We start from the raw sequence: 23,633 nt of genomic DNA, 5'->3' as shown, positions 1-23,633 counted from the left end.
GCCTCTTTTCAAGGCATGCCTTCCTCGTGGGTTGGAACTTGGCTTCGTGTAGTCAGTTGCAAACACTAGACAACTTTGAAGAGATCTTCAAAAAACCACACGCCCAGAAAAAGCCATTTTTATTAGTCCATTAACATGCCATTAAAGTATCTACTTAGCCAGGAATCAAAATTCTGTCCTACCTAAGCAGAAACCCGTCACGAATGAGAGTCAGTCCTCGTAGCGCAAACAATACCAAGTTGCCAAAACAGAAGAGTTTCATCTCCAGGATTCCTAAGAATTACTCAAACTGAAAAATCCTCCTGGCCACTGACCAACAGTAAGTCTTCATATACCAGCAAGGGCTGATTTAGTCCTTAATAACATAATCTTTTAAAAACAGTATAGGACTATTGGAAGAACAAGACTCATTAAATCCCCAGTTAACTGAGACTGCGTGCAACACAAGACCAGTAAAGCAAGTTTAAGAATGAACTGACTGACATGTAAAACTTGGAGAAACACTAAGAGTTATGGAATTAGCTGAAGAACTTTGCAGGGATAAAAAAGGGAGATCAATAGGAAGCTGAATTAATGCTGATGTACAGAATCAGAGGAAGGCACACAAATCAGAGAGGTGGAAATAAGCATATCCAATTATCCCTCATACTAACTCTTCTTTCTCCTCTTCCCCCTCTGCTCACCCATAGGAAATGCCTGAGATAAAGGCTACCTCCCAGATTAAATCTTTCATTAAATCCTAGCTATTACATCAGTTTTCTTATGACTTTGCTATGCCTTCCTCTAATCCAGGCCAAGAACCTTTTCATACTCTCTACACAGTCTCCTATTTCCCAGATAGACATAAACCCCAAGCATCCCCGACTGCTTGAGTCTTACAGACATGCCCTCAGCCCAGCCTCAGCTCCGAAAGCAGAAGATGTCCGGAATTTATTTGCCCCGTGCACCACAGGGCAAGTTCCAGCTATGTTAACTTCCTATTTCTCACTCAAATTGTAGTTCCAGGGGCTTTTTTTCTTTTTAAAGTTTATTTTTTAGGGCAAACCTTTCATAAACTGCTGCTTCACCACCTTCAGCTAACCATTCTTCTTGGCCCTACGGTGACTCCTTAGCTGTAAGAAATACAGCCAGAAACGCTGGGGCAAGAGCGAGACCATAACTGGTGAAGCCTCCTCTGTCATCAAGAAGATGCCCTTGAAGCACCATCCTCCCCTCACATCCTTACACCTTTTCTTTGCAGACTGTCTCCCAACACGTTCAAAGCACAACCACTTTCTTAGAGAACTGGAATTCAAGAGGTAAGTTAGTTATTACCGTCTCCATTTTACAGCCACTCTCAAAAAACACCCTATCAATTACACAGTTGTACCAGAGAAAACATTAACAGAACATAGTCATTTATATCCACTGTATGGTTTTTAAAACTCAGTCTTCCACCCCCACCGACACATCTGCCAGAACCACAGCCAAGTAGAATAATAATTTTGTAGAGAGAGATTCCCCAAATTCAATCAAGTTTTTCCTTTGTTAAAGCATCCACAAACGGTCTCCCAACTCTCTGAAAACAAAGTATATGCTCAGGCTTCAGCTATAGTGTCAGCTTCTGTACACTCTAGTAAGAAATAGAAATATCTGGAAAGAACTCAATTTCTGTTAAAACCATACAGAATAATATCCCGTTCTCAGGGAAAATACAATCTCTTAGCTGACAGCTAAACAAAACAATTTCAAGGACAAAATTCCTACTGGAAATACAAAATGGCATTTTACATTTACTCCACTCTTCTACTACTACTACACTTGTGCAAGTTGTAGTTACTGGGATCAACACAATTCTGGATTTCTTCCCTTACATCTCTTGTATCTCCAACCATGTGCACTTGCATTGAATAATTCATATTTTCAAGCAAGTAGTATCTATCAAGATAGTTTTAACTGCACGGCTTGCACATACTTGTGCTCACATTTTGAAACAGACACTAACATGCGCTGTGCGACATCATCACCATAATAAAGTTAAAAACATGCCACGAAACTATGTGGCTCTATTTTCTTAAATTACATTGAAACTAAGGAATAAATCCATGCTGAAGTCTTAATACTTTGCTTTTATAGTTACCCAAGCACTGAGAAAGCATCTGGAAAAAAATTCCTAAAGCATGAAAAACATGTTCCTCCACCCACATGCACTCATAACTCAGATTCCAAACTGAATTTTGCTAACATTGCCAAAAATATTTTGTACTTTTAACACTTGGAGTTTTCAAAGCACCTTTTTCAAATCTCTACAAATGTCAATACCTAACAGGACCATATACTCAACCTAACATTGCTCACAACAGGGCCCAGGCAGAGCTGGGGATCAAGCTCAAACCTAGCCCTACTCCCATACGCCCAGTAAACAAAAGGTCCTTTCTAGAAATACTGTCCAAATCTTCAGACATATAGATTTGTTTCTCTGGAAAATGCCAGACGGGCAACAGTGAATTACTAATCAAATATACACTCCCCCTCTTCCCCCCCAAACACTCTAGGTATTACTTAGGCAGAAATTACATATTAAATAGTTGACACTCCTGTAACGGAGAATGAGAGCCCCTGCACAGCACAGTCTACTACTCAGTCAGCATTTAATTTAGGTGTGTTTAATTTAACATGCCTCTGATCTCCACTTTCATAAGTTAAATGCATAAAGCGTTGAACACCTTATTTTCATTACCAAAAAGAGGCTTATAAGGACTCTGCCGTGCAGGTGATCATTTGCGTACTAATTCAGTACATTAAAGGCTTTTCCAATAAATATTATGTTCACTATAAAACACAGAAATTTAGATTCCCCTTCTTCTCAGATATTCTCTACGGGGCTACCCATACCACTGCTACAACTGAATGTTTTATAACCAGTTTGTGAGACTCACGTGACAAGTACATTTCTGTATTAACAGCAGCTTCCCCCCCTGCAAAACACCATCCAATTAATGTACTTAGAGCTTTTACAAGACATTCATTTCCTAAGTCCGGGAGGAAAACCTGCACAACTGCTCTCTGCTGCTTTATAAAGGAGGAAAAAGTACGGAACAAGAGACCAAAACCAGAAGCAAGACATTTGTGGATGCTTACCATAGACCTAGAATTAGTAGAAACCCTGAGCAATCAGACCAATTAAAACAGATCCAGCCTTGGGGTCCTGTCCATGGAGCAAAACGTTTTTGAAATGATAGGAACAGAATACACAACTTTTGTACTTTCTAATCCAGTATTATCTCCAGCTCTCTTCATATACATACTGTCTTGCCTCAAAATATCTGCCTGTTTTGCAGAAAGCAGGAAAAAAGTCTGACCTTCCGCTGCAAAACACGCAAAATCTGTGAAAGCAGAAACCTTAGTACTGAAAATCTTGGCAAAGTTTGACTAGATACAGCCAAGCAACATTTCAATAGAAACACTGAATTTCTGTCAAACAGTGAAAGGTCTAAAACTTCCAAGCTAAAATGAAGCATATTTGTCAGTTTAAACTAAAACATATGTTTTGTATCTCCAAAGAGTGGCTGGTATTTACAGCCCTTCACATACAGGTAGTGTCAGTATTTCAACAAAGCAATTCAAATGTTAAACACTATTGTAAAGGAGAAAAATGAATGCAATTTAACACATTCTCAATCTCAATTTAAGAGCTGAGATTTGTTTTTCCAGACAGAACCAGTATTTAGCTTCTTTGCTATCTTACTGCAATTAAATAAGGTACAAAATAAACTTTATAGGAACAAAATTTTCTAATGGGGGTATTTTAATAAACAGTACAGAATTAATGTCTGGTTTTCATCAAGTGCTAAGTAGATTGCTTAAAAGCAAGAACATTGTTATTTAAAAAATGAATGGCGTTAAGTTATGTGTAAGTTGTGAACTATGTAAACTATTAGTTCATCCCATGAGGGCTTAAATGTATCAGTAGAAGAGTTTTAGTTAAACAAGTCACATGGAACATTGCCTTAAAACTAAATATACAGGTTTGGCTCTGGTCAAAGTAGGACTGCTCAACTCAGTGTTAAACTAAAGCTGCACTGTGAACCAAGAACAGGAAGCTGGCAAGAGAATTGCTTAGGTGACCTAGGATGCTGCTGAGGTTGAAATTAACTGCCAGCAAAATTAAAAAAAAAACAAAAAACAAACAACTGTAAAAACACTGAAAATAAGAAACAACAAGTTTTGTCAGAGTAATTTTTAGAAGTTGCAGTTAAATGTATATAACACTAATGACCACCATGGTCACTATATTCAAGAATCCACCTTTCTTCGTTCATTCTGAAACATTCGAGCAAAGACTCTCCAATACAGAAATTCCACAGAAAAAGAAATTTAGCCTGTAGAATATTAGGTATTTAAAAAGAACAAACCTCAGGAAAAACAATGCACTGGGATTAAGCTGTTTTACTAAAACTCTGACTCATTTTGCACTTCTTTAATAACTAGACCATCTTGTAACAAGCAGTTGCTAGGAATCTACTGCAAAGAACAACACTTACCAAGCACCTCTTTTAGCACTACTAACAACTTCAGTAACTGCTACCAGAACAAATTCCAACAGGTACTGGATGACTTTTCAAGAGGCACAGTCAACACCCCAAATTTTTTTGCAAAGCATTCTTTCTTTGAAGCAAGGCATCAGTACTATAGCATTGCTTTAAAACCACATACCTCGGGTTAACTAATGACTTACAAACTTTCCCTAATTTCTAGCGCATCTAGTTGTTTTCCATGCTTGTATTTTAACAGAGGTATGCTGAGTGCTTCTTGGCATGTTTGCATAGAAACATAAAAAGCCTCAAGTCGTGTCATATAAAGCTTTTCAAAGCCATGGGCCTCACTGCCAAAGAAACTTTTTCATCCTCTTACAGCTTTTGCCTTCCTTACTCACAAATCTGTTGTTCGTTTTGCAGTAAGCATGATAACAAACAGATGAGATGGAGTAGTACTTTCTGAACAGACTGAGAGCGAGCTCCGATTTAAAAATCAGGGCGGTGAAAGTCAATATTCAGTGAAGAGTTAACAGTGTACAAAAGCCTAGAGCAATGAGTTCATTTTGTTCCAGGCTACTTAGCGAATGGACAGCCAAAAATTGAACCAGCTGGAATTCATTCAGAAGTACTTCTTTCTTCCCATAGCTCCCTGGGCTGCCGTTATCAACCTGAGGATAACAAACATATGGATCATCAACATTGAGCTGGTGCTGGAAAGAAGTGGCATAGCCTAATAGCCCATAATAAATGACGTTTCGATCCTAACTTGGATCTTAATACTGAGGTATAAATGCTTTTAGTGTCTTGTGGGGAAAACTGTAGGATTTGCCAACGCTAGATGGAATTAAAACATTCTACTGACTTCTCTTCTTGACGACTGATTACCTTGTTACCAGCTCTTGTACATGTAATGTTTAGTGAACAGTTTTAACCTCCATTCTTCTGCTGGGTTTCAGCTGCTGTCAATACCGAACAGACAGCATAGATTACTGAAATGAGAAGACTGCATTTGTTTTAAAATACTCAGTCAAGTAAAGGCATTACTGCAAAAAACCACCACCTGGATACCTTGCTGTAGCAAATCTGTACTAAAAAGGAGGTGAGCAGTTTTATTCATCACACACAGCTGACACCGTATGTCGAGAACGCAGCAGGGTTTCAAATAAAACACTATCCAGTGTTTTTTTCCAAGTCCGTTCAGCCGGGCTGAGCAGAGCTTGGTGGTTGGTACAGGCACAAGCCACCCCACGATCAGTACGGAGGAGGATCACCCTTGCAGCAGCCACCATCAGGCCGCTGTTCTGCAGGAACACTAACCACGAGCCTGTTACAGCAACTCCACGTACTGACATTGGGCAAAATACAACCACACATCTACTTTTGTCTTCATTACCGTTTCATATTCAAATTACATCCATCAGGTTCCAGACGATTCAAGAAGCACATGCAAAAAACTGGACAAATGCCACCTTGACTGTCCAGGTAAAATTTAAAAAGTAATTCAGACTGATTAAGTGCTTAGCTACAAAAAGGGGAAAATTACTTTAGTAATTTCCAATACAGAAGCTAAAATAAAGGTGCGAAGTTTAAATTCAGGAAGAAGAAAGAAAAACTGTGTTAGCCCAAATTAAATGCTTGGCATCACTTCCAATTTTGAATAAAGTACCCCAGCTGTTTTAGAATTTTTCTTTTTATTCCTGGGAATTTTCAACTCTAAAATCTTCAGTAGTTTGTTTCGTGATTATTCAGCCTGTTATAATCCCTTTCAACATCTGCCCAAGATGTTACAAGTCGCTCTCCACTTTCTATAAACAGGGTTTTTTTCATTTGTTCAGAGCTCTCAGCTTAAACCCTCCTTGTTTACAAATGAAAAAACACAGGAAGCACGAAACACACGACTGTATTTGGAAGGGCACCGATGCTAAAAGGTGAGCAGTGGCACTGGGTACCTGCTAGTCAATAAGCTCGTCTCGGCTTATTAGCCTGGGCCCCGGGCCCGCACTGCTGAACTCGCAGGGGGTGCGTGGGGAGCGGGAGGTGACAGCGGTGGCACCCGTTAACGGGGAAGGGGAGGGGGGGTGCGTGTGTGTGTGTGTGTGCAGGAATAAGGAAGCTGTGGCAGAGGGGAAAGGAGAACAGGACAGAAACGAGGCTTGGTCCAAAAAAAGACTGCAATTACAGAGATATTAATAGCTTTTGGAAGCCAAATTTTTATCATTCATTCACCTACTTTTGTTCTTTCTATTAACCCCAGTACAGAATCACTACTTTCTTCTATAGGACATTTGTCCATCTGTTGTGGAAAAACATCCCTATGTAACAAACTTTCCTAGGAATTAGTATGAAAGCTTTTATGTAGAGAAAAAAAAAAAATCTGATTTAATAACCAGTCCTATTTAAAACTACAATAAGAGAATGATGCATAAGAGACTTCTTTGTTGCTGCCGTGGTTATATGGTAAGTCCTGTCTACAAGAAGCACATACACACGCTCTCTACAATCTACCTAATCACGTATTAGTCACACAAGTGGTAAATCCCTCAAAGCACTTTGAGTCGGGTCATGCAAATGCTGGATGAACCAAGTTACATCAGTTCTCATCTGATTTCCAAGCAATGAGATGCACGTGACTGCTGCTCTGCCCGAGGAAATGTGGGTCAATACGCGTGCATCCTACTGCTGAATTTGCACGCTCTCTAGGGACTCGCAGCAGTGTGACTCAGGAGCACCGGGCTGTCTGCAGGCACACGCTGCACATATATTAATGAGATTATCGCTGCTCCTTGCCGGTGTGTTCACACTACACTGCCAGTCGTCTGTAACGGATCTTCAAGGAGTCCAGAACACATACAGCGAAATACTCCGTGTGTCTTACGGCCATGCTCCATCTAAAATGTTAAAATGATTTAGAAGGCTGACAGGCACATCGCACGACAGTAGCCGTTAAAAGGAAACGTCTTCCTTCAGAAATAATTAATCACCCGTTGTGTTTGAGTATAAACATCCAGATCTTAGAGGCATGTGTTTCTCTCAGCTGAGCAGCAGCGAGATGGACAATCAAAAACTGCTATCGCTTCAGAGCTGGAAGCAATGCTGCTCGCTTGGAGATGGAAGGCAATATCGAGCAGTATTCCTCCCCAAAACATGCTCTAGCTGGATGTGGTTAACCAATAATCTCACGTTAGCACCCCCTTCTTCCAAACACGATTTCAAATTAGTATCAAAGTTCAGCAGGTCCGTGTTATATCAGTGTCATCGCTCTTTTACACAAGCAAAGCCATCCTCTTCACGTTAGGTATTTTAAACAAAACGTCTAATTCTTGTGTGACCTATGGGAGGCACAAAACTGAGAGCTGAATAGCACCAAACAAGATTTCATGAAAAGAAGGCTTTTATTCAGAATAAAGCCGTATCAGCCTATGTGTTACTCCCTTGTTCTAATTATATAGGACAGCATCTATTTAAACTGCCAAGTTAATGACTTCAAATTTGATCAATAGTCTCTGTTTATTCAGCCCAGCACTACTGACAGTCACCAGGGATGAACAACAAAACAAACAGGCTGGTTACAGCCAATCTATGGTTGAGTAAGAAAAACCAATCGGCGACAGCACATACCCTTCAATTTAGTCGGGAGGTGGAGAGTGAGGTCCATCGCCTATGGACATGGACACAGTCCCTTGCCTTTGTGCCCATAAAACATTTATCCATGTTATTCTGCTAACAACCAACTCCTGAGCTGAGTGAGCTCAAGCAGAACTAACATCACGGATACAGAGTGATTCCAACCCTTATCTTGTACTATCTAGCTATGTTAAATATTTCCATTTGTTTCCAGATTAAGCATGGTAGGACATGACAACGGCAAGAGGACATCACTAAGCCTTTGGACCATAAGCAGTGACTTCCCCCACTGTCACTGTACCCGCTATGGAAAGAAATTTCCTTTGGAGCAGCTTCAAGAAAGGCTGGAACCATCTTCTTGAAAGCAGGATGAAAAACGTCCTTGACTAAATCTCCAGCCAAAAGATGCTAGGAATGTTTTAGTTACAGGCTGGCTTCAGAGAACAAAATAAAAATAGAGTTTAGAATGAAAACAGATAACGTACAGTGTGCATATAGCATTCTAGCAAAGATTTTTTTTAAAATTAAAAAAATAAACGCTTTCATTGCAAAGTCAGTTTCTCAACAGTGGCTTAACAGCAACATATGTGGACCTCCCCCCTGGGGCAATTTTTTTTTTTTTTAAGAACAATTTGCAAGCTACTCAATAAAGGAAAGCCCCTTTCTAATCCCAAGTGAATCCACAGTCACAAAGGCTGGGATCTTGATGAAAATGTTTTAGTGCATTATTCTGACCAGGATGTTTGGTTACAATTTTCTCGACATTATACATTCATCACTTTGCCTGCAACAGCAACTGTTTGCTATTTTCCTTGTACAAAATGTCAGTGTCCATTACATCAATAAATTATAATGCCACTACTGCTTCGAGATACCTCGATCAAAGGTATTATATAAATAAACCGGAGCTTGAATAAAAAGATACCGTGCCTCTTCCTCTTAGACCTTAACATACGTGTTTCATATTCAGACATAGGATTTTATGCAAGTGACACCACTTGGCTGCAGGTTCCTGCAACAAAAAATAAGAAGAAAGTTCTCCTAAACAAAAAATCCTTTATCAAACTACTATATTAACACATCCAAAGTCCAAAATTTAAGATCTAAAAAAACCCAATACATGAGGACAGCTGGTTCAGTCAAAGCCTAAGACGTCTGCTTTCCATTTTAAATTGATTAAATAGATTCAATACATTACATTTCGCACGGATGGTTAACAGTGCTAAAATTCCAGATAAAATGAAATGCTGTATGAGGAAAATTCTCACTAGGGCTAGCTCTCACTGGATATATTACTTGCTCTCACAGTAATTTCATATAACGGAGGCCTAACAATTTCACTGAACAGGATTACAAAAAACATCTCTTCACAGTTCATGACACAGAAGCTCCCAGAAATATCTATTTCTTCACTACCTTCTCAACACAGGGAATGCACTTGAAAACAGGCTAACGCATGCTTTGTGGGAACCATAAAATAATACAATGTTTGTTTGTTTTTAAGAAGGTGATTCCTATTTATCAAATACTTGAGATATTAAAAGCCAGCCTTTTATTTGCATTCATATCACTAACGGGACTCGCACACCTAGGAATCTGATATTGTCCAAGCGCTGAATGACAAACTACTAGATAGAACCAAAGGAGAGCAAAATTTAATAAACAATTTTAGTAAGAGAAAAAACCTTTAAACACCATTTCACTCCTTACTAAAATAAGCTATGTGGCACTAATTTGAAGTGATAGTACTGCTCTTTTAATTAAAAAATGCCAGTAGGAGGTTGATGCATTGGCTGATGCTGCAAGCGACATGCTCACAGGATGCAGATGAATTTTTGTGTAAGGAATTAATGCACAATTTCACCTGGGTTAAAAAGCAAAACAAACCCCCTAAATCAAAACAAACGTATAGGGAGTGTTATTACAGGTGCTTGATAAAGTCATCTGGATGTTTGCCTCAGAGAATGTTGTTAAGTTCTGGGGGAAAAAAAACCCAACAACCAAAACACACTCAGTCCAGTTGTGCAATTAGGAGTTTAATTCATGAAGCTTGATTTACCTGCAGGTGTGTGGTGGACTTAATGCACAGATTTTTGTCCCCTTCCTACCTCAGAGCTCCTCTCCCACTCTCCCAGGTTGCTCCTTTGACACCTCCTGTCTGCACGGCAGAGCGGGACCGGGCACCCCTCCTCACCCCCTCCGGCAGCACCGGCTGGCTGAGGCCTCGAAGGGGGATTCATTCTACCAAGCTGCTCATCTCCACGAGTCTTGGAGACCCAGTATGCATAACATCTCTGCCCTTATCAAATTTGACTGAAGTCAGATGAAAAGCCAAAAATTATTTAGAGGAGAATGACAGGTGTGATCCCATTTTCAGACTGGTGGTTTTTTAGTCTGGAAAAAAAGATTAAGCTTGTCCCATAAATTTATCCATCAGCCTGACAGTGAACTAAGGCAGCACCATCTCCCAAAATCTGTAGACAGCTTCCGTGTGCCAGGTTTCACTGCTGATCTGTGAAACCAACAAAAGCCTAGAAAAGTGATTAATATCAGCTTTCCAATCTAGAAGAAACCCCCACAAAAATATTTGCCAGATCCTTTTCCCCTTGGTCTTTCAACATCTTAATTCCACCACCCCAGAAGAGGCTGGCAGCCACAACCGGGACCTCCTGCACGAGTCTTTGGTTGCTGCTATCATAAAAACCGGAGCTCTACGTCGGCATCTGGAAGCATGACCGTCCTTAAAACTGGCAGCTGCTCCACCCGGTACAGCCACGCTGGTGAAGAAACATCACAGAAACGAGCAGGACATTTTGCCTTTACTTGGTGTACAGAGTATCAAAGAGAAGTCAGCTTATCCAAAGGCTTCTAGTATATTTACTCAACGCTCCTACAATGACTATTTCAATCACGTTTACACTACCAGCATCGTCTCAAACATCACAGATTAATCTGATTCCTTCTGGTGTTTCAAAGTGTGTTTTCTCTCCGCACACTTGTAGGATTTACATCCTAAGGCAACGATAAAAAAAAAATCTGGTACTAGTTTCCAACTGGGCTTTCTTTTCTCCCCCCCCCCCCCCCCCCATCAAAATTAGTTCTCATCTATGCTCTAGTTCAATTTGGAAGTGGCACATGCAGACTTGATAAGCATCCTGCGAAGGAAATGCCTTGAATTGCAGACTACTTACAACACATTTTCCCAAGCAACTTTTTATAAATCCCATTTGATGGCTGGTTTGCTAATTTCTATTGAAGTTTATCAAAACATTATTTGTAGACAAGTGAAATTACTTCCACGATTGAACCAAAAAAAAAAAAAAGGAAAAAATCACTTGTGTCTGCAAGTCCAAGCCAAGCTGTTAGATACACTGAAGTATTATTTATCATGTTACCAGACAGATCTTTCTAACTCTGAGAAGGTATTTAATTTTAAACTAAAGAACACAACACGGAAAAGTGCCCATTTACATGTTTCTTTTGTTTGCCTAAGTCTCCCTCTAGACCAGGTAAAAGCACTACTACTAAAGAGCTGGTGACAGCGCAATTATTGGAACTGATTACATTACCCTAAGCAGATCTAGAGGTTGCATGCTGGTGTCAGTCTGGCCGACTGACTCTCATACCTGTGCTGGTGTATCGTGCTGCAGACACACCTAATTACTATGTCTCGAAAAAAGTCTATTAACGTTCAATTCCCTAAAAATCTTGGAAAGAAGGAATAAAAGATGTAGGTGCTCCTATTATGGCATATTAGGTGTACATGTAGCATACTATATTTTAGGTAATTATTGCACAATATGCAGAAGTCAGTCTTACAAAGAGCCAGACATTTATTCCTATAGCCTGTGCTTTTGCAGTAGCAAATTTAGTGATAGTTTATTTAGTGACTTATGAGATCTCTGGGAAAAGGTGCAGGGGCAGAGATTTAAACCCGAGTTTAACTTGGTTACATCACACAACTACCAAGTTGAACAAAGTCATTAAAGAGCAAGTTTAATTTGGACCCCTTCTCTGACTCCAGAACATTCACGGGCTGATGGACCACGCCGTGTTTCAAACAGTTGTGCCACTCGCTGGCACCTACTAGCTCTCTAACTTCACTTATGCCTTTTAACTTTATCTCACCCATATTTCAGCACTCATCTGTGAAAGGGGAACCCCAACAGAAGTACTTTCACTCTGGTTAAAAACAATTTCAGGAGTGGGTTAAATGCATCAGCAGATCACAGCATAAAATCTCTTCACGTAAGAAATAGCTGGGAGATGAAAAATGAGATACGCAGAAGTTCTCTGCAAATTCCACAAGCCCCAACACTTCAGGCTTTTTTCTTTTTTTTCACCAAGCCATTTCTGTCCTCTCTGGTCTGTTGTTTAGCAGGGTGTTTACAGACACATGAAATATGAACATGCCCATCGTAGTACTTAGCTTGATGGTTACCTGTCTGCAGACATTTAAGAAAGAGATACAAGAGATACCGCTTGGAATTTCTACTACTACAGAACGCTGAAGTAACTATCATTTCAAGAACCCAGAAAATTCACTCAATTATTCTTTCAAAGGCTGACATCAGAGCTTTAGCTTACATTCACCCACTCAATTCCGCACCCGAAGTTTACCAAATCTAATGGATTACCTCCCCATTAACACCAAAAGTACCCAAGAAGCCTTGTTCAACAACGAGGTATTGACTCATGAGACTTACACTTGTTGACACCTCTGGATTTTAATTCTAAGTTTAAACTGAAGTTCCCACATGCTTATAATAATGTCTGCACATGTTAAAAAATCCAAACCACATCAGCTGCAAGGATAAAGAACAAGGCTTCCCCTGGAAGTGTATCAATCACTGCAAGTCTGAATCAAATTGAAATTCCTCGCTTTTCTAAATTCTGCACTTGCGTAGTCAAAAAAAAAAGATGTTAAAGCACAATCCAGATACTCCGTTAATTTTCACACGCAATCTGGACTTTTTTTTTTTCTTTTGCTCTTCAGTAAAATGCAGCACAGACATTTCAAAAGCTGTTTCCTTTTCAAGAACCTTTTCGGGTCATACACCCTGCGTACTAGAAGATGTAAAAACACCGACCACAGGGACTGACTTCTCTGCTGTAATGTCCGGTTTACTTTGGGGATGTAATACAGACCACATTCGGGGCGCGAGGAAGAAAAGTCAAGATGATGAAAAAAAGAGAGTTCAGACTGATGTTAGCAGTTGCCCTGAATTCAAAATAAGTAAAAAGGCAGCTATCTTCCATGGGTGTTTAACCTTTATTTTATGGAGAAAAATAGAAAGGAGAGCTTTTAATACAGTGTCCTCAAAACTAGGGAGATTAATTAGAAGAATAGATTTTAACACATGCAAATTTAATTTGCCATTTTGTGAAGTAAACAAGAGATGGAAACTTTAAATTGCTAAGAACGTATGAATTTTATTTTAGTCTGACCATTAGAGGAAATGGGCAGATTTTTACGGAAGACAAAAATGCAAACATATGAAAAGGTCAAAGAAAACGCTATTCCTCCTAATTCACTCATACAAAAATGCCGTTTTACTCCAAACAATAAAATGTATCGAGAAAGACCTCATCAACTTGAGGAAAAAAAAGACTGCATCCTATAAAAAAATATTTCTTTACCTACTACGGGTTACCAGTAAAAGCAAAAATCACTGCAAGAGAAAGGTAATACCAGGTTATCTATGAAAGAGAGAGAAACAAATTTTATTTTCTTCAGCAGGGCTTCTTCATAATCAATTGGGAAAGAAACATCTACCATTCAAAAAAACCAACCATGGCTAAAACTGCACATTAGTGAGGACATTCAGGGACACATAATATTCCTGGAGTATTCTAGTGGTCAATAACACTCGAAGTTAATAGTGTGGTTTAACATCACCTTTTATTCCTAAATGGGCTGCTGTATATTCTTACGAGAGAATCGGGAACCAAAGTGTAAAATAGAAAGCTATTACAAACACCTAATTCCACAGGATTTTCCATCATTTCTTACGGTCATAACAGCACGATTTAGGATTATGAGCTTAACCCATTTGAACTGCTTCATCACACAACAGCCAACGTAAAGGGCCGGTGCCCCCCAGGACGAGATGCTGGAGCCGGTCCTCTGCCAATGACAATTCCCTCCAGCTGTGGCGGAGGTGAGCACAGCTGGAACAGCGGAGCAGCCTGCAGCACCACGCAGTCACTGGGGGGATTGTGCATTATTTTAGCATTACTCCCAAACAATAATGGATTGTTTTACCCACAAACAGATGAACAAACCTCCCATTTAAATACTTTCTGTTAAATTGTATTAGTATGCCTAATAGTGTCCATATCCTCAAAAAAAAAATCCCGGGCAAGAGGATTTTTCATGGGGGAGGGGAGGAAGAGTAAGCCATGCTCTGCCAGCTTTATCTATCTATGCTGTGAATCGGGTAGCCTTGGGGATTTTTGCCTGCTGTGCTTAGTGTCCTTGACAACAAGCCAGTTTGAATTTTGGCCTTTAACTTGACAAAAATGACTTACTGAAGGGGAAGGCATCAAGCTATTACAGCCCTGTGGAGAGATTCTTTCTAAAACAGCATGCATGCTTATTCTGCCAATTCAACTAGAGTATCTTCAAATTCGTCATCCAGCTCCTATACCCCCAAATATTCCCAATGTAGTTGCCAGTTCATAAGAGAATATTTGAAAGAAAAACTTCCAACATTTTTGCTGTGTCCTCCCATTGCATTTTATGACTTTCACACAGAAAGACAGAGATGGAAAACAAAGGAAAGATATCCCCGGGGATCTCCTCTCTGAAATTACTGAATTTCCCTTCAAAAGAGATGTGAAACAAAGTTTATAAACATGTAGCATCTTAACCTGTTATGGACCTACTGACTCTTCTTTAGCAAACATATGTGCAGGTTTCTTCTTATATTACAGTAGTACTTAAATAAATCTTTTACAAATTGATATATACTAATAAACAAGCTCTAGCAAAGCTTGCTGCTTGGTTTAAGAAATCACCACTCTCTCTCTTTTCTGTTTTTCCCTCCCAAAGTCAACTCCTCCTAACGGAAGGCAACACGTGCATGTACCTCAGCTTGTCGAAGTCCAGCATTTTAGTTTAAATTCTTGAGCTAGACTTACATGGAGAAGCTGAATCCACACTGAAGTAGCTGAAGTATGAGCACAGGTTTTCTTCTGTCAGTTTTCTCACTGCAGGTGACAAATTTTTGGCAATGGGGGTCAGCTGACTAGCAAGGAGATAACATCTTGAGTTACTGCAGCAATATCTGTGGGAATTCATTTGTAAGCACCTGAAACATCACAGTCTGAGAGCAGTGCAGCTTCCTCACTACCAGCCGTGACACGAGTGCTCGATGTCGACTACCTGCATGCTTAACTTCAGGCTTTCCAATACACACGCTAAAGAAGGTGAGATGATATCAAGGTAAAAACGCTGGAAGTCGATCAACCGTAGTGCTGTCCTCGCCGTCAACAGAGGAGGCATCCCGGTGTTGGCAAGAGCATCAAGGACTGTATGCAAGCAAGACCTCGACACAGACATACCCTAAAACCTGAACAGATCCACAAGAGGAGAAATGACGCAGTGGTTGTCAACAAGTATCTCGAGACTCAAGATCTCACCGCCTCCTTCCCCCCCAAACTGCTGGTGTAGGAAAGAACAAACCATTTTCAGTAACAGGGTAATGCAAGCTTGTTTCACTCCGGGAGAATAAATCAGCATCAGTTTTCATGAAGATATCAAAGCACTAATACAGGTAAAAGCTTGCAATGATATTCCAGAATTTGGTCCTTTTCACAGTAATATGTTGTCCATTTCCAGAGGAATCATAATGGAAAAACGTAACAAAAAAGATTCAATTCCTAATTTAGGGAAAAAGATGGCAGATGGAACCGTCTCTTCTGGCCTTTTTTTAATATACTCTTCACTCAAGTCTTAAATGAGTTGCTCTACTGTGTACGTACCTAAACTTCACAAGTATACAACACTGACTGATTTAACCACATTGTCCTGGTTTCAGCTGGGATAGAGTTAATTTTCATCCTAGTAGCTGGTACAGCGCTGTGTTTTGGATTTAGGATGAGAATAATGTTGATAACACACCAATGTTTTAGTTGTTGCTAAGTCGTGCTTACGCTAGTCAAGGACTTTTCAGCTTCCCATGCTCTACCGACTGAGAAGGCTGGGGGTGCACGAGAAGCTGGGAGGGGGCACAGCCAGGACAGCTGACCCAAACCAGCCAAAGGGACATTCCATACCATGGGACGTCATGCTCAGTACAGAAACTGGGGGAAGAAGAAGGAAGGGGGGGACGTTGGGAGTGATGGTGTTTGTCTTCCCAAGTCACCGTTACACGTGATGGAGCCCTGCTTTCCTGGGGATGGCTGGACACCTGCCTGCCGATGGGAAGGAGTGAATGAATTCCTTGTTTTGCTCTGCTTGCGTGCGCAGCTTTTGCTTTACCTATTAAACTGCCTTTATCTCAACCCACGAGTTTTCTCACTTTTACCCTCCCGATTCTCTCCCCCATCCCGCTGGGGGGGGAGTGAGCGAGTGGCTGTGTGGGGCTGAGTTGCTGGCTGGGGTTAAACCACGACACGCATCTTTTCCAAACCACTCTGCCCTATCACGCTACCTCAACCAACACAGCCCAAACCAACAAGGCAGCCGAGTGAGTAGTTAACTCTGGAACCATAAATAGCAGCAAGTAATCTAACCAGATTAATCCAGCGTTAAGCGTGTCAACCGGACTTGCTTCAAGTTGGGCAGCAATCCAGGTAAACCTCCAAACCACACACGGACAGTATTTCCATACAGTACTTCTTCCTACTGTGACCCACCAAGCACACCTCCAGCCAGCTACAGAAACAACCGAGGGGTCTCGTTTATCTTTATTTATAGTGGCAGTTTTAGCAGTTTCTGAGTTGTTGTCAGTAAGAGGTCAGCTACCTGACACACATAACATCGCGGTGTAAAATCTACTTCCTTGCTGAGAAATTGGAAACACTGCTTATATTACTCCGGAATTGATGCTTAATTTTGCAACACAAAGAGAAAGTATGATGCTACAAAATTTTAGAAGTGTGATAAAGCCGTTTAAGGAAACGGATGAGAAAACTGTTCTCAGACTGGTGGGTAGTATGGAATAAAGAAGAAATCATTAAGTAACTGCACAACCACATCCCAAATTGCATTTCTTTATATGAAGACATTCAGTTTGAGAAAAGAAAGTTTCAAGTTAGGAATAAAGTAGTTATTGTTTCTACTTTCCCTGCCTGAGGGGGATATTAAAAAAACCTCCTTTTGGAGATTTAATTTACTTCCACCAGGACAATGGTGCTGGCACAGCTTTGACTTACAGGGAGAAACAAAAAAGGAGACTCGCTACCCATAGCCTGCCCAGAGGAAAAGGCTGCTCTTTGGATTCCCACTCCGGCAGCCCAAAGATGCCAGCTGGCCGGCTGCAAAGGCTGCTCTCTCCACTTCCCCCCCATGAAAGCAAGATTATTTTATTTTTTTTCCTTAAAGTCCCCTAGTTATATGCCCCAAGCCTCTTTGCCATCCACACTTCCAAGGGCCTCTGAACAGCCATGAATTTACCTTCACAAAAACGCTACTACTTCATAAGACAAATGGGGGAAGAGAGGCAGAGAGATTAAGCGCCTCACTCAGCATCGCACAGGAAATCTGCGGCGAAGCTCAGCGTCGAGTTCCAGCCCAGCGCTCCAACCACAACCAGGCAACCCGCTCCCAGAAGACGTGGAGCAGAGAAAATCCTTACGAGAAGAAAATAACAAGACATAGATTTCGACATACTCCCAGATTACCATGCAAAATAAATTTGGAGCTACTAAACTGCCGCTTCCCATCGTGTTCCCCATTGCACGAAAACGGCTCAATATTAAATTCCAAATGCCAAGGCAGGCTGGGCTGACCGGTCAGCCGTCTCTGCCTTCTTGCACCAGCGCCCTTAGCCTGTAACCCGTTGTCTTTCTAATATACGAACATAAAACTACAGACAGCCTATGAAGTATTTACGATGTCTGATATAGAGATCCCTACACAGATATTCATTGTTTCTGAACACGGGACATAAAACTGTCCAGGTCACCAATATTAGTGTTGCTATTGATCAGTCAGTTAACTTTGCTGCATTGATCAATACCCAAGAAAGGGAAGCAAAACCGAGATGTGTGACACATTTTAACCTGTGCCTTCGTAACAATCCTACGTGAACACTGCTCTTAAGGTAATGTAATATTTTATTTTCTACTTGAAGTTGCTGTATTCTTTTATGTATTCCTTAAATTACAAATGCATATCTGCAAAAAGACCCAAAGCCACCCATTTACCAGCTACTAACTGGTCAGGTTTTGTAGACGGGACTTCCCTAAACTGTGCTGACTACAGCGAACTGAAAGCGGCGTTCAGGATACACGTCTGCATCACCTCTTTCCTCTTTCCCTTTCTTTGCCACTGCTAAGCACCACCACCTTTCCTACAGGAATCAAACTTGTCACCTACAAATCCCCTCCGGCTCTTCCCCTCACCTCACAGAAACCTCCTGCTTCCTCATCATCTTCCGCGCTCCTCCCCGATGCTTCCGACACTGCACTTTCCTCCCCCTCACAAGCGGGAGGGCTCTCACCTATACCCTCCCTCCAAAACTGCAACAACAAACAGCAGCCCAGCACCTTCCCAGACCAGGTCTGCCGAGGAGGAATGCATTTTTACACTCTTGAGTACTCTGAACCGCAGCTAAGTGAGATGCTTGGAGACGATTATTTGTATTTTCCTGTTATACCAACTCCTGCTTTTCTGTTAAAGAAACTGGTTTTGCCATCAGTCCTCAACACGGCCATCTGACCTTATACACGAGACCCTTCCTCCTTCTTGCTCCATCTATGAAGTGATCCGTAAAGTTTAAACTAATGCCTTTTCCTTCCCAATCTTTCCTCAGTTCCGCAATGGCACCAGAAGCCAGCTGGCTTTTAACAGCTTAGCTGAGACCCTGCTGAAAAAGCCAGCACCGATGAAGCCAGAACACAACTTGCAGCTTTTTTTGGTAGAAAAGTTACACGTTTAGTCTACTTCTTCACAGTCTTTCCAATTCCATCTGCAACCTTCACCTGCAAATTACCTGGCACAGGAGCATCTCCGATACCCAGCACAATGAGACTGCAGTTTTCATGAGTACTTCTGGGTGATATAACAGTATGAGCAAGACGCGTCTAAGCCTTGGAGATGATGAACCCTTTGGAACCTCCCCAGGGAGCAGCGACTGCAGCAGCAAACAAGGGTTTCAGAGAAGCGCACCAGTGAAAAAAGGACACATGCTCCGCAACGGTCCCCTGGCCTGTGGATCGCGTTCCGCCCTGACCCAGAAAATCCCAAGTGGACTTTTCGAGTGCATGCACTCACAATATCACTTTATTATTTCCATCCCTGTTTTGGTAATTCCGCCACTGTTGCACTACCCTGATGACAGTACGGAGACAAAGAGACCACGGACTTAACAATAAGTTTTACCTTACTTTGCCTAGAACTGCTCCAAGCGGCAAGAGGCAAGGCCACGAGTATCTCTGGCTCCTACATCACCAGCAGTGGTGAAAGCTCCAATGGAAATAAGAGGAACAGGCTTTTGGAGAAACTGAGATACGATGAGAGATTAGCACGTTTGAGAACAATAGGACACAAAGTCATTTTAACCTGCCATCCAACTTACTTGCTGATGATTTTTTTATTTCTAAACAGGATGCGTTATTTGCCATTTTACTTCATTATGATTTGTATCAGGATAGGACTGACACCATTCTGTATAAGCTGGAAGATCATTTCTGATAATCATCACAGGATCCAGAACTTTTAGATATATTCACGTAAATAAAATAATCCTAACACGCTGCTAATACAAATTCCTTTCCAATATACAAGCAAAGAATTATGTCTTTAAGCATGAAAGATTTTACCACTGCTCACTTCCCATTTACAAAGTAACGCTCACAGGCACCTTCAGACTAAGTGGTATTTACACAGCTATTTTCAGTAGTGCGAAACATAAATGGTTTCTAATCACAGGAACACAATGCAGGTAGTAAATCGTAACAGAAGAGGTCCTCTGTCTTGATTTAAATCTGCTCAAATCTCCCAATAGCAAAACAGATGAGAAAACAAAAGCCACGCTAGCTATAGCTATTTGAAACAGGTACGTCAGCACGCTAGTCTCCAGCGAAGCCAAGAATACAGCATTGCCTAACAAGTCTAAAGCTAAACCTCTCCCAAAGCAATTTATTTTTTATTAAATACAGCAATTTCTGTTACACCACCCAGGTTTCCTGCTTGTAAAAACAGAAGATGTGTTTGAGCAAGCAGGAGTTTTCTTCAATATAGTTAAAAAAAGAGAGTAAAAAGAAAAAATAATCCACCAAGTTGCTCAATAAACTGAAAGTTAAGTCTCTTCCAGAAAATGTTCTCAGCTAGGACATAAGACTAGTGCATGCTAAAAGTAAAAAAGCATTTTGATGCAGCATTCATCCTTTAAAATTAAAACCAACAGCTTCTGCCTGTTATTCAAATGATATCCTCCAGCTCAGAAGAAGGGCTACGACCGTGGCATAAGTTACTTAACTCACAACATTTTTATTGACTGACTTGCATAAAAATAAGCCACATTAATGACTGAGTTGACATTTAGTATACATCACCACAAAACTAATTTCAGATCAAACATCATCCATACACCCCAAAAATATTTTCAGCTTTCTCACGTCCAAGAAAAGGATTTTCAGACTTATATTATCCTCACAAACTTTGGTCTTTTAAAGCACAAGCAGTGCAGAATCAAAAAAAGGATTAAAAGAAAACCAGGATTTTTTTTGAAGAGCTGCTTCTGATTGATTGTGTTACACACCAGAAGCAAGTTAACCTGTAACTGAAGTTTAACTAGCGCCGTTTTCTCATTATTTGACAATGTTTTATGCACCCACAGAAACAGCTCTACGTAGATCAATGCCAGTGACTCCTTCAGCCCAAGAGATCTCCAAGCATCCACCTGTTGCCTTTGAAAGACTGGATTGGGCCTTATTTATTAATAATTCACACAGCAGCCTCAAGAAGCAGAAACTGTGTCTCTTCCCATTAAAGAAGCAGTCTCGGCATCGACCGGAGCAGCTTCCAGAAGACTTAATCCAGATCTTTCAGGGTGCAACATAAGTTGGCGTATCCATACGTGCACCCTCACAAAGGCCTCGTAAGGAGGGCCGACACACACCGCTTTTGGTGTCACCTCTCGCTCGGGGAAGGAACTTCAAAAGTTGAATGCGTGATTTGCCGACCGAGAGCAAGTTGTGTGGAAGGAGGGAAAAAAAACCCCAAACCACTAAAAAAAAAAAAAAAAGCTAAAAGCAACTAAATGCACGTTTTCTCAATAGCAACTGAGTTCTCCTCCTCGGCAGATGGGAGGCTGGGGGGGGGGGGTGTTATGAACTAAAGTGAAGCAAGGCAAATGATGAAAGGTTTCCCTGAAAGCCAGACTGAGGGAGAGGTGGCCCTGGAAATCCTCCCGGGAAGGTGCACAAGTGACCCCAAGAAGGGGCAGGGTGTCCTGGCCTGCTGGGGGGCGTGTCACATGGACACCCCCCCCCCCCCCATGGGGAAGGGGCAGAAGAGACCCCGGAAAGTAGCAGGGTGCTCTGGCTTGCTGGAAAGGGGGGGGGGGGGGGGGCGGGGTACACAGGGACACCCCCCCCCTCCCGCCCAGAGGAAGGTGCAGAAGAGACCCCAGGAAGGAACAGGGTGCCCTGGCCTGCTGGAAGGAGAGGGGGAGACAGGGACACCCCCCTCGCCCTCAAAAAGCCCTCCCCCCCCCCCCCAATTTGTTTCAGCCCAAGAGGACTGAAGGAGCCGGTAGGCGCCACACCGGGGAAGTTGAGGCGGGGGGGGGGGGGGGGGGGGGGAGAATTAAGAGAGGCTCCACCGGGCCACGGAGGTGGAAGCGGGATTAAAAAACGGCGGATAAAAGTTAAGTAACGATCGGAGCTCGGTCGCCGCCGCCTCGGCCCCACGGCCTCCCCTCACGCCGCCGCCCCCCCCCCCCGCCTCGGGCCCGGCCTCGCCTCCCCTCCCCTCAGGCCGCCAGGCCGGGGAGGGGGCGGCCGCCCCCTCCCCAGCCTGGCGGCCTGAGGGGAGGGGAGGCCGGGCCCCAAGGCTGAGGGGACACACAGCAGAGTCGTCGCCGCCGCCCCGTTACCTGTGAGGCGGATCTTGATGCTGGAGCCGTTCCGGCGGGTACCGGGATTCGACATCGCGCCGGGTGGCGGCGGCAAGCGCCGAGATCAACCGGCGGCCCCACGCAACCCCCCCATGCGGACCCGCCCGCTCGTCGCGATGCCGTTGATCCCCGGCCTCCGCTCTCCGCCGCTCGCCTCAGCCGCCGCCAGACCGACGCGCCCGCCCGGCCCGGCCCGGCCGCGGAGAACGCGTTGGCCACGCCCCCGCCCCCCCTCCCCGCGCACGCCGGAGGGTGGTGACGTCAGGGCGCGGCGCGGCGCGGCCCCACCGAGCCGCCATGATGGGAAGGTCGGAGGGTGGGTGGGACGCATGCGCTGGAGGACACGCTTTGAGGGGGGGGCAGCGCCCCCTGGCGTGGGGGCGGCATGCGGGGGGTGGGGGGGGTGGCGTGGGGTGTACAGGGGTGCAGGGGGGTGGCGTGGAGGGTGAATAGGGGTGCAGGGGGGTGGCGTGGAGGGTGTACAGGGGTGCAGGGGGGTGGCATGGAGGGTGAATAGGGGTGCAGGGGGGTGGCGTGGAGGGTGTACAGGGGTGCAGGGGGGTGGCGTGGAGGGTGAATAGGGGTGCAGGGGGGTGGCGTGGAGGGTGTACAGGGGTGCAGGGGGGTGGCGTGGAGGGTGTACAGGGGTGCAGGGGGGTGGCGTGGGGTGTACAGGGGTGCAGGGGGGTGGCGTCGGGTGTACAGGGGTGCAGGGGGGTGGCGTGGAGGGTGTACAGGGGTGCAGGGGGGTGGCATGGAGGGTGTACAGGGGTGCAGGGGGGTGGCGTGGGGTGTACAGGGGTGCAGGGGGGTGGCGTAGGGTGGACAGGGGTGCAGGGGGGTGGCGTGGAGGGTATACAGGGGTGCAGGGGGGTGGCGTAGGGTGAATAGGGGTGCAGGGGGGTGGCGTGGGGTGTACAGGGGTGCAGGGGGGTGGCGTGGGGTGAATAGGGGTGCAGGGGGGTGGCATGGAGGGTGTACAGGGGTGCAGGGGGGTGGCATGGAGGGTGAATAGGGGTGCAGGGGGGTGGCGTGGGGTGTACAGGGGTGCAGGGGGGTGGCGTGGAGGGTGTACAGGGGTGCAGGGGGGTGGCGTAGGGTGGACAAGGGTGCAGGGGGGTGGCGTGGAGGGTGTACAAGGGTTCCCGGGGGTGCATGGGGGTGACATGCAGGGTGGCAGGGGGGTGGCATGGAGGGTGAA

The 23,633-nt window shown here is 43.5% G+C and overlaps 1 protein-coding gene across 4 annotated transcripts in view; it reads right to left on the bottom strand.

Annotated features, from left to right (window-relative positions):
• The window catches only part of SMURF1 (SMAD specific E3 ubiquitin protein ligase 1), a 47,890-nt gene extending 25,335 nt beyond the window's left edge, over window positions 1–22,555 (bottom strand). For all 4 annotated transcript variants that reach the window (XM_076350657.1, XM_076350658.1, XM_076350659.1 and 1 more), the window contains exon 1: window positions 22,412–22,555. In XM_076350657.1, the coding sequence (XP_076206772.1) occupies window positions 22,412–22,466 (55 nt within the window). In that variant the 5' untranslated portion in view covers window positions 22,467–22,555. The remainder of the gene's footprint in view (window positions 1–22,411) is intronic.
• Between the last annotated feature and the right edge of the window lie 1,078 nt (window positions 22,556–23,633).

This window comes from Aptenodytes patagonicus, chromosome 13 (genome assembly GCF_965638725.1).
Source record: "Aptenodytes patagonicus chromosome 13, bAptPat1.pri.cur, whole genome shotgun sequence".
Taxonomy (NCBI): domain Eukaryota; kingdom Metazoa; phylum Chordata; class Aves; order Sphenisciformes; family Spheniscidae; genus Aptenodytes; species Aptenodytes patagonicus.
This window is presented reverse-complemented; position numbering and strand designations above follow the sequence as displayed.